The sequence below is a fragment of the Anabrus simplex genome, chromosome 10, assembly GCF_040414725.1.
Source record: "Anabrus simplex isolate iqAnaSimp1 chromosome 10, ASM4041472v1, whole genome shotgun sequence".
NCBI lineage: Eukaryota > Metazoa > Arthropoda > Insecta > Orthoptera > Tettigoniidae > Anabrus > Anabrus simplex.
In genome coordinates, this window is record NC_090274.1 from 39514657 (window position 1) to 39527410 (window position 12754).

Sequence of the window (12754 nt, forward strand, 5' to 3'; positions counted from 1 at the left end):
ATGCACAACGCCTCCCCGTACTCTGGATCAGGCCGTCCAACATGGCCTGCGGTAACGCATCCCACTGCTGACAAGCGCTTTTTGGAGGTCAACAATGGTCCGTGGTGGCAGTAATTAGGGCTGCAATCCTTCGGCATAGAGCGTCCCATGCATGTTCAATCGGATTTAAGTCCGGAGAGCGAGCTGGCCACTCTAGACGTGTAACGTTCTCATGTTGCAGACAACTCGTCCACCAGGCCAGCCCTGTGGGTGGGCATTATCGTCCACCACATGGAACCCAGGTCCATCCATATGCACCACAAAAAAGCCGCAAACTATTGCAGGAAGTCATCCCTGCAGACAGCACCCGTCACAGTACCCTAGTAAACACATGCAGTGGGGTACGTGTTCCTAACATGATGCCATCCCAGACGAGAATACTGGCGCGAGACATATCGGCCTATTCTCACAGTATTGGCAGGGTTGTAAAGTGTCCCAGGGGAACGCCAGATGATCAGACGGTGAGTCACTCTCCAGGCTAAACCGTGACTCATCCGTGATCAGGGCACTACCTTATTTTTCCTGGATCCAATCTCGACGAGCCACGCGGTGCCTTTTTGTGAGGGGAATCCACCTGGCGGGTCGCCGAGCAGACAGGGCACCTCTCAGTGCACACATCGCCGTGCCCCACGATTTTCCGCTGATCTGGAAGATCTGGACATGAGTGTACTTCAAGTATTGTCAGCGGAATACCTCCCAATTTTAATGTGTTTGTAGTAATAAATCTAATTGTATTTTTTTTTCTTCCTTTCAGGAGCTGCGGGTTATATGACACCTTACACTTACGCCACTCTTCCACAAACAGCAGGATTGCCAACAGCAGCTGCCGCTGCGGCAGCGGGTGCCTTCCCAGGATTGTCACCATACCCGGCGACAGCGCAAGCGACGCTACAAGAAGCCCGCTTACAGTAACATGCGGCCCAACTCTTAGTGGATGTGTTGACTAACAATAATTACTACGTTATTATGAGACGTGAAACTTAGGGAGAAATTCTACCAGAAATTGAAAACTAGCCTAGTCACATTGGTATTGTCGCTCAACAGCTTACAAACTTTTATTATAAACACTGCTTCAGAGAGCGGTGAATGTAGAACAAGTGGATAGCTTACATGAAGAGCTATAAGGAACCACTTGAGGTATTGTGCAATGCTAAAAAATTAGTAGCTGCTGTATGATTTACTGAATATTTTAAGCAGAGGCGTTTCTTACGTAATTAAAATACCTTTGTAAGATGGACATGTTTATAAAAAAAAAAAAAAAGCACTGAAAGTTGTGCATTGCGGGCCTTTCAAATCACGCAACAAAGTCTGATACACCACCAATGCTCCTTTCGGAAAGCAACGAAAAGAGACAAGCAAACGCTTTAGGGGGCCAACCAATATGGCCGCGCCTGTTTGTGAAGGTAAATTATGTCATGGCCATCTTATATTTTTCTATTTACAGCGATCACCAATCAAACTTTTGCCTTGTTTTGAAGTAGCGCTATAGAAGGCGTCATTGGTATATCGTATACATTAAAACGGGCCTCTCTTCCGTCCATTGAGTGTATAATGTTTCTGAATAGCACAAAATACTCTGGAAAACAAATTTTAAAAGTACTGTATTATTAATATTTTGCCTATATTGCCTTCATAATGGTACAAAAACATTATTTGGATATTTTGGAAGTTCTCTGTATTCGAAAGTCTGTTTTGATGGATTCTAGAGAGCATTATAATAAGCCATTTTCAGCGAGTCTTCAGGATATCCAGGTAGAATTTACAGAAAGATTGTCTTGAAATTTCAAGACACAAGCTAATCGGTATGTATTTTTATAATGAAAAGGCAGACTATTTTGTAAAATACTCATAATGGTTCTTATAAGAATATATTAATCAAGATTACTTGATCGCATAATTTCATTTTTTATGTAGAATTTTATAAAAGTAAATTATTGGCCAAAACTTATATCATTTTAAGAAGACATATTTAGTTTCAAGTCCTGTTCATAAAATAACCAAACTTCGAAAATAACTATTGCGGAGGGGGGGGGGGTGCTTGCCTGCAGGTAGTTTAGTCTCCTTCAAAGCAGGCTTGGTTGACAATTTGGAGTACTGCACAAAGTTCAGCCTGCGATTTTAATTTGATTTAATTTGATCTCTTCAGCTGACAGAAATAATCGTCATTTCAGGGTGAATATCAGTTTGTGGAACAACAAAACTCGCCAGCCGGGGCTAGGCTAAGTGAGTAAGCTGGTTGAGAAAGCAAAAGCCGTCTTAATGTTCGTCAAAATTCATGAACCAACAGCGATGCGTGAGCTGGCGCGTTGTCCAGGCGTTGTTTCTACACAAATCTGGTCTGACATTTTCTCTCAAACGTCTCAAGACTTCGAGATAATACCAGCGGTTCACACCATCATGTCACAGTGCACAGCAGTACTGAATAAAAAAAAAAACATTCAACAACACTTTCACGTTAAGACTTGGACTGACACGCTTTCTTCGGTTTCGGCTAATCACCATAAACTATCTTCATCGTCAGGTACGTCTCCGGAAACGTAGTTTCAAGCAGAAGAAAATGTTGGCACACTGCTCGTAATATTCAGATATTCTGATGACATCTCGACAATCGCATTATATACCCAACACACTCGCAAACTACCAGCTACAGAGCAATAATTGTTTTAGAAGTGCGCGGGAAAAGACTAGTCACTCAAGAAGGATCCCACTATACGCTGCCAAATACCGGAAACCGCTAAGACTTCGCGTTTGCGCAGAGTTTTCAAAGTTTGGTATTTTTTTCTGAACAGGCTTTGTATATAGGCTATGTTCTCATTGTATTCTTTATTTTGCTACAATTAATAGACTATAGCAACGGAGCAATTTATAAGACCAGTCTGAGTAGAGCTGTAATGTTTTTTTGTAGGACCAAGAAACGAATGAATGATCGGAAGATTAATTCTTAACAAAGGCAATATATATTACATTTATACTTTTTTTTTCACTGTCGCAAAGAGAACTTAGAATCACATATGTGATCATGAATAAAATGTGGCTTAAACATTTTCTGACCAGGGCTTTGTTGACGGTAATATATTATGTAACTGAAACTACTACATGAATCATACAGTATTACAAAAATACAAAGCTATAACATAATGTTTAATAATATACAATCATTAAATTTGTATCATTGCATCCGTCCCACCAAATCAAAGTATAACTATATTCAAATTTTTAACTGAAATACATTTTAATGCATATTTTATACGAATTTTACCCCTTCAGGAAACATTTTCCTATAGAAATAAATAAATTAATATTATTTTAACTAAATATCTACGAACTAGATCAAAACATAGCCATGCTGTATAATTATATTGTAGCAGTTGCGAGTCACTGATCAGTATTGTTAGAACGCAGGATTCTGATAACTATTGATTGTAGTTCAAAGAAATATGGCCTTATGCAAGTTACTCACGCGAAGGCGAGTTTTATAGATTACTCAACCAATAGGGGGGAAAAAAAAGTATTCTATTACTGTAATTTAGCGTAAACTCGAATGAAAAAGGGGGAAGTTGTGACATATGCCCTTCATGATTAAAATTACTTTCCTTAAGGTTAAAGTGCTAGGTACTTAATGACTTTAAGTGGTAATGCTTTTGATGAAGTCAAAGCGGAAAGGAATCAATCGATACACGTTAAAACACAAAAGAACAGAACTCGTTTATTCCTTTAAGCCGTTTCAGCTGACGTATGGTCTTAATCCGTCTGAAGTGCCTAAAAGATAAGAGAAATTTAGCTATCAGAGACACCGTTTATCCTTACTTAACGTGAAAATATTGTCGTATTAAGGGAAATAATTTTGATATTTCTATTTTGAACACAACGCATAATTTTAAAAGACTCGTATCTTTGTTTCAAGTACGTTTCACGAAATAATTCGCCTGGTATTTGAGATTTTTTTTTTTCATATGGTACCAGATGTATAATTTCACAGGAAGAAATAAAATATGTGGAACAATATAGATATTTTGCACCACAAATATTTGTTCTATAAAGTATTTGTGTTGGATAAAAATGAGGATATATTTGACAAATAATACTAGAATTGATAAATTATTTTTGCAAGCACTAGGAAATTAATTTTACTTCTCTTAACGAGAAACTTAACTACAATGTATTCTTTACAGAACATACATTAAAAATGAAACATTTATTAACGTAGGAAATTGTTATTTATCAAATTCTTGAGGTAGCACTAACTCACCTTTATATCACATTGCTTCTGATGAGAGAGGTTTTACGGCGACGATGCGCTAGGATTGGGAAGGAGGCCATAATTCAAATACAGGCCGAGCCTTTGTCTGTTGTGAAAATGGGAACCCATGGAAAACCAACTTCAGGGCTTCAACAGTGTCGAACCTGAAGTGGGGGAATTTCAAGTTAGGCACACGCAAAGAAGAATGCACATATTACACCCAACAAAATAATCTTCTTGGTCTAGTGTTTTGAGTTTTACTTTTAAAAATTTCAGAAACGTCATAATAAGAGAATTCCAAGTTACTATTTTTCTCAAGTTTTGTGAGCAGCGCAGCTAATACTGTTCATCAGATTAATGCACATCAAAATAACATCATAATCTAATAATTCCAATCAATCCGTCGATCGTCGTTGATCTGCATATAGGGCTGTCGTCTCATGTGGCAGATTCCCTATCAATTGTCTACCTAGTCCTTGATTTCAATGAACTTTGTTTCCCTTGATAAATTATTTCATTCCCTATTTTCTCTTTCTGTTAATTAACATTTGCCCCAATTTGTTCTCTTGAATTCCAACTTAATCTTCATATTCTGATATTTCGTACCGTTAAAATATCCGCTCAGGTTTATTCGTGTACTAATGCCATTTCTCCGCTGACAGCTCGGAACATCTCATTTAGGCGTGCAGCACATCTTATAACTCCCAAGTCTTCCCAGCGCAAAGTTTGCAACGTTTTCGTAACACTACTCTTTTGTCGGAAATCACCCAGAACAAATCGTACTGCTTTCCTTTTGATCTCTTCCAGTTTTCATATCAAGCAATCCCGGCTTGTGCCCCATACAATGGAACCGTACTGCAAGTAGGGTCTTACCAGAGACTTAGACGCCCTCACCTTAACCATACTCCCTTAACGATATGAAGAGATCTGTAACCACAATCTCGTTAATATGATTATCCCAATGAAAATCTTTCCTTGGCCGATGACCTAGATGCTACGCCCCTTTAAACAACAAGGACTATCAAGGTCTTTCCTTATATTAACACCTAAATACTTACAGCTATCCCCATGAGTTACTTTCACCCCATCAATACAGTAATTAAAACTGGGAGGATTTTTCCTCTTAGTGAAACATACAACCTGACTTTTCATTCCATGCTGTCTATCTAGCAAAAGTACTGATGCAGTAGTTTTTTTTAGAAAATGCACCTTATTCTTGTGAATATGAAAGTTGTGAGAAATGATTATTAGAAAAATTCTGCAAAATTGTAACAACAATCTTGATATGTTTTGTGGTTTTCCAAGAAAATTATTAAAAGATATTAAATCAGCCTTAGTGCAAATCTGTGGCATGCAGTGAATTGTGATATTTTTGACTCAAACATATTGGTTTGTGAAATATCATTTAAGCTTTCAGTCACTTAAAAGTTCCAGTATAATTTAGTATACTTTAATGTAGGAGCCTGCTCTTCACTGACTAAGAAGATATTATTATTATTATTATTATTATTATTATTATTAGCATATGATGTGTACATGACAAATCAAAATATACAAACATAATACAAAATATACAAATATACAAGTTGGTGACAGCATCAGGACTTCACTTTTATATTTTAATGTCCAAATTTTTTATCCACATAATCACTTCCGGTGTTACTTCAAAAAAAAATCCTCTGCAGAACCAGTAAGATATGATATCAAGCTATACACAGACTAGGTGAGATTTTGTATCTATTCAGCATTAAAGCTTAGTTACAAGATTAAATTTAAGAATGAAATTTATTGCATAGAAGACAAATTTTAGAGTGTTAATGCAATACTGGAAACTGTTACCATTTGTATAGATTTGGTACTATTTGAAAAAAAAAGTTCTCATTTGTTTTACATGTATCGGTTACATCCTCAATACCAAAGAAAGATTTGCTGTGCCGTGAGAGGAATCGTAATGAATGAGAAGGCCTTATTAACACTGAGACTAACCAATCACTTAACAAAAAGGCATGTCATAGAAAGTGAATGTAGATTTACTAGTTCATAACACTATTACTGTAGATAAAGAAACAGTTTAGAATGTTTTTAAAGGGAATTGGTAGTCACCATTAAGGCCTTAAAACATTTTTTTAGAATAAATAAACAGTAAAAAGTTTTATAATTCTGCTATTCTTTTTTTTTTTAATGCCAATGTATATAAATAATAATGACGCACTGAAGTGTGAATGGATAAGACAATTTGTATGGTATCTTCTACAAGTTACCATCATTGTGAAAGAATGGAATCTTTCAATAGAAATGTTGTGAAAGTATAGTTGATTATATGTTTTAGTCAAGACAGAGGAAGCCACTTACAGCCAAGTCTTGCAATGAAAGAAACTTATATATGATGAGTGATGATTTTTTGTTATATTTGTATAAAGAGTTATATGATTTATACATGAGTAATATATATATTCTCTGGTAGAATATGGAATAATCATCAAATGCAATGAGTTTCGTGTGAGAGGGAAAAAAAAAGCAAGCAATGTGGAATGAATTGAGTGGTAGGACTTGTTAAAATTCAATGTAATTATTATATGAATGAGAAGGAATTAAGTGACCGAAAGGACTATTTTATGTAGATGGATGTTGTTGGAGAATGTTAAAAGTATTTGAATATAAAATACCATATAATCTAGTCTGGTGGTGAGTGGCTTGATGTACTTACAGAAAAAATGGAGGGAGCAGAAAGGGAAGAAATTTCCTTTATAGTAAAGAAGCTAAGTTCAATGTTATCTTCAAGTTACTATTAATATATTTATATGTTATACAACATTATTCTCCATATTGTCCTTCCTCATCAATGTTTATAATAAATATTTAGTAGTTTATAGCTAGATAAAACTGAAGCACATAATATATTCCTGCCCAAAATACATAACTGTAATAGAACTATTAATGTATGTAATAATAATCATAAGAAAGTATTATGTCATTCCAAAATTCTGGAATTTTCATAATCTATAGTTAAGAGTGCAACAGAAGCACTTTAGATGAAGTTTTGGAAGAAATTCATCCCTCTAACAAAATGAGAGGAGAAACTTCAATAGTGCTTTTTTCTCTCTGCCGTGGTTTATTAATATAATGTACTGTACATTAGATCGTGCTAGAAAAATATATTTATATATCTGCACAATGTAAATAGATTCTATACTAATACATCTACAAACAAACAAATAAGTTTATTATTCTTTTTTACTTTTTAAGATATAGTATATTATTGGCAAATACATAGTATTTGCTTTTACTGCTGATACAAGTTATACTAGCGCAAATTAATTCTATTATGTAATTCATTTTATATATATATACATAGTAATAACATTCTATATCTATGCTTAAAATAAACATTTTAGCTCAATAGGGAAATATATATAACTAACATAGAAGCATATCAGATAGTTATAGTAAGTGTGCCAAACAGTATGGGTACGAAACAAAATAGGTTTCATAGAAAATTCTTTCTTTATTGTGTATATATTATTCTTGTTCCTCTTTCTAAAATGCCATTCAAATTAGTCCTAAACACATTTAACTAGCAGGATTGTACATATTATGATTGAACCTGCCAAGTTAAATATCTATGTACATATTATCTTTCTTTATTGTTGAATTATCCGTCCCTCATTGAGAAGGGCAGCTAAGTACTTCATGTAGAATATACCAGTTGTTTTATGTTGTTGTATGAATATATCATCCTGTAGATACATACTACTGTAAGATTAAAAAATGCTTATGTATTCTAGTATAATTATGCAGCGATTTAAGTTTATTTCACGTACGAGAAAGATGCACGGAGATGGCAATCTTATTCTGAATTACTATAGAGCGTGGCTTAAGCAAGATGAAACTTTAATTTCTTCCAGTAAAGAAGATTAAATGAATTAAAGAATGGTCAAAGGAATCAGTACAAAATCTTCTTTACAGTAATGTCCAATTTTATTCTGCTGTAAAAATTTAATGCCAGTGCTAAAGGAATGAACCAATGTCTTTATGAAACAGGTATAAAAATGCCCATCATAAATAAATTGTATTTAAAATTATAAATATCAAATAAATAAATAAATAACAGTAAATATTGAAAGATATGGCTCTCTCATCATAAACCATTGCCTTTTATCTTTTACATGGGAGGCCTATCCTTACGCTCCTGTACGCCGTTTTCTTTCGCACCACGTTGAGAGAAGTATCAGAAGGGCTAATGGGTAGTTCTCTCATCTTATCAACCACATTTCTGAATATTTTGTCTTTCGTAGATATCTTTCATGCTTCGGCTTAAAATTAATAAAGACGATTATTATTATGTACTACTCAACATCATCTTGATTTATTTGATAAACTATCTAAATCCATCCTTAACGCTTTTCTGCTCACTTCAGCATATGATTAATTTAATATAAACTTTTTTCTTCACCTCAACAATTCAAAAATAATTAACTTATATAAATTTGATCAGAAAATATTAATTTTGCACTCTTCCCCTGCCCATCATAAATAAATGTCCAGCATTATTTATATGTCCTCATTGCCCAGTATCCCAAATTCATCTACGTGCTTTGTAGTACCAAATACGATAAAAATATGAACGTACAGGATGCTTAACACATTTTATGCATAAAACTTTCATCCCAGAATTAACGATTTGTGTTAAATTTCAGATGGCTTGATATGGTACAAGGGAGATTTGCTATGTTATCATACTACACATTTTTATTATTAGAAACACCAATGTATGTATTACTGTGCATAAAGATGATGCCTCAGGACTAACTGACCTTCTTAACAATGTCTTGGCAATAGTTGAATGGAATTTGTCCTTTAACTGAAATTAACAGTTTAGCACTGTAAAGAAGATACTCATGAATTGTCAACGCTTTTCTGCTCACTTCAACATATGATTAATTTAATATAAACTTTTTTCTTCACCTCAACAATTCAAAAATAATATTTAACTTATATAAATTTGATCAGAAAATATTAATTTTGCACTCTTCCTCTGTCTTTTTGAGCTAATAAAATTTTATTTAAAATTATAAATATCAAATAAATAACAGTAAATATTGAAAGTTATGGCTCTCATCATAAACCAAGACTTTCCTTTTATCTCTTAAATGGGAGTCTTATCCTCACACTCCTGTACGCTGTTTTCTTTCGCACCACGTTGAGAGAAGTATCAGAAGGGCTAATGGGTAGTTCTCTCATCTTATCAACCACATTTCTGAATATTTTGTCTTTCGTAGATATCTTTCATGCTTCGGCTTAAAATTAATAAAGACGATTATTATTATTGTGTACTACTCAACATCATCTTGATTTATTTGATAAACTATCTAAATCCATCCTTAAGCATATCCCTTCAAAACTTATTGAAGTCAAAAACTGTTTAACAGACGCTATGAGTAGAATAAATCAGAATAATCAAATCTCAATTATTACAGTAAAGATAAAAAGCGTAACAATTTGTATTGAGCTAGCTTATTACTTTAACTATTTTAATGTTTTGATGCAATATCTATTTATTTGGTTCTTAGTTTAACTTCTTACAAGTCAAGTATTCCATTTTTGTTTTGTAGTAACCTCACAAAAGGCTCCAAACATAAGCTAGCGTAAATATATAAAGAGAGGGCCTGGATATATTGCTGTGTTCCAAATTTCTATTTCAGAGATGTTAAGCATTAAAATATGTGCATATATTGGGTATATGAGCTTCCTATTATGTAAGTTGTAGAAAGGATGGAAAGCCGCTAGAGGCAATATAGAAAAAGAGAACGTAGACGCATCGCTATATTTATCACAACTTTATTTTTAAGCTATAATTTATTAATGAATATATATGTAAAAGAATGAAGCTCAAAATTTAACTTATTTCTCAAACATTAAGCACATTGTTGATAACCATTGCATTACAATCTGTACTGGTTATGTGGAAACCTTGTAAGCAAACCAATGGTGCATAGGTTACAAAGAATTATTCATTGTAACTTTTTTTTTCCTGTTATAAATTCTATGCTGTTTGGCACACTACCGTGAATAAGTTTACTAGATAAAGCAGATAAAATGAAAACATATGTCTCGTCTTTTTCTGTGGATAGATGATGTTGATCTGTGCGATGATCAGGATGCACCATAGCTGACAGTATTGAGGGAAGCCACTTTATCACCTAGTCTCCCCGAATTTAAATACGGTGTACGAAAAAAGTTCAATATATACCGCAACACGTTTGTTTTCTAAAAGCAGATTGGTTTTAATGTAGGATTCAAATACACCATGTTATTCCCCAATCCTTTCGCTATAATGCCCTATTGTTCAACATAAGGTTCTTTCCAACACGCAGTTTGCTGTCGGTACATGGACGCATCTATATATGCCGCTCTATACGCATGCGCTGACTTCGTATCGGTTCCGGGATTGATACACGATTGGGTTGTGTTCGAATGGATTCTCGTTCATGAACTCCAAGGAATAGGAGTAACGCAATTACTGTACTAACTTGGTGTAATGCCGATATTTTTCCATATTGCCCGTAATGTCTTTTATGATGCTCACTTGTTTCATATAGATTTGTAATATCTTGAGCAACTCCTCGGCTAATGCGGAAATGCTCGAAAAACCCATTTTCATTATACTGAAAAATACTTCGTTTTTCAATTATATTTTGTTTCACCTAATACCTTTTGTGCCTCCATAAACTATAGGCCTAACATAACACAATACATATATAACTAAAGAAAGATGTTTAATTACCGTCACCTAAATAATTTTCATTTCTTTTTATTTTTGCAAAAAATAGTACCTCCTCTTCTTCACTGGATGAAGAGTGTAAAAAATTGTCGTCACTATCCATCCTAACCTCAGTAAAATTAATTTATTAATTGGAGAAGAGCGCGCAATGTGCGTAAAAACAGCTGATTAAGGAACTCCAAAGAAATCAGCGTTCGTCGGCGTAAGACCAGACTGCGGACTAGTTCCGACCGCCAGGGATCCATGCGAAGATTTACTTGGAACGCCTGACTGCAGTTCACGGACGAATACATGAACGCAATTTTGACAGTGTTGGAAAGGATTTTTCGTACTGCGCATGAGCAAGGAGACCATGTACTGGTACAGGGACTGTGTTGGAAAGAACCTATAATCTCCGTTTAATGTCACCGTAATGTGCGGGTCTGTATGCCTGCATGGTACCACTCGACTGGCCGATGTCGGAGCCAACGTCGTGCTGCATCGATAACTTCCCCATCATCCACGTAGTGCTTCCCGCGCAGTGCATCCTTCATTGGGCCAAGCAGATAGAAGTCAGAAGGCGCGAGATCCGAGCTGTAGGGTGGATGAATATCTGTGATGCCCTGGTTGTCCGCCAAAGGAAACTCAATAACTGCTCTGTTTCGTGCGTACCTCCGTTACAGACGCCATTTTGAAGGCTAGTTATAGCGCTGCCACCTATCGGAAATTAATGAAACTCTACGAGACGAAGCGAGAATATTCAAAGATATCCCAAACAAAATTCTAATTATTTTACATTGAAATTGGCCGAGAAATAAAATGTGTTGCGTTATATTTTGAACGCCCCTCGTAGAACTGAGATTTCCTACCGAATTCCATTGTAGAGAATCAGGCTGAACTCTGTGGATTTATTTCCCCAGGTTTTTAATATAAGATTGGCTTCACTTGAACTGCTCAGTGCTACACCCTGATCATATACAAGATCATTAGTAAGTAAATAGCAATGTAATGTTAAGAATAAATTTCGGTGAGTTCTGATGCTCACTTGCTCATCTCGAAAATGGCCACAGGTCTTCTCTCTTTTTTTTTAATAACGAGGGGACGAAGGAGGACTGAAAAACTTGTGCAATATACAGTTGTTGTCTAGTAACTACTTAATTGCAAACACACGATATGAAATCAGCTTGACAAAAGATTTAAAACATCTAACTCTGTTTCCAAATTATTGTATTACAAATATTATAATTATAAATGGGTATATATATTATATATAGGCTATCATTAGAAATTTGAACATCGTTCAGAGATGTTAAATGTTTATACGTGTATTTACCGTTCATTCTTGGGCACAAAATAATACGATAAACATCATTAAAGAGAAAATATAAGTTTTCTTGTATCCTGAAATTATTTATTGTGTACTTCTTGGTTTTCCTGGAAATAAATTCCATCCTTCTCAAGAGTAGTTTACACCAGATGTGGCGCTGTATATGGCCACACAGGTAAAGTTACATCATTTTTGTTTTGTTTTTGGAGACGTCGAAGTGCTGGAATTTAGTCCTGCAATAGTTCTTTTACGTGCCAGTAAATCTACCGACACGAGGTGACGTATTTGAACACCTTCAAATACCTCAGGACTGAGCCAGGATCGAATCTGCCAACTTGGGGTCAGAAGGCCAGCGCCTAGCCCGTCTGAGTCACTCAGCCCAAGTACA

The 12754-nt window shown here is 35.1% G+C and overlaps 1 protein-coding gene across 7 annotated transcripts in view; it reads left to right on the forward strand.

Moving 5' to 3' along the window:
- LOC136882126 (RNA-binding protein 24-A) overlaps positions 1-12449 on the forward strand; it is a 410943-nt gene extending 398494 nt beyond the window's left edge. For all 7 annotated transcript variants that reach the window (XM_067154649.2, XM_067154651.2, XM_067154652.2 and 4 more), the window contains one exon: positions 794-12449. In XM_067154649.2, coding sequence (XP_067010750.1) covers positions 794-951 — 158 coding nt within the window. In that variant the 3' untranslated portion in view covers positions 952-12449. The remainder of the gene's footprint in view (positions 1-793) is intronic.
- The last annotated feature ends 305 nt before the right edge of the window (positions 12450-12754 follow it).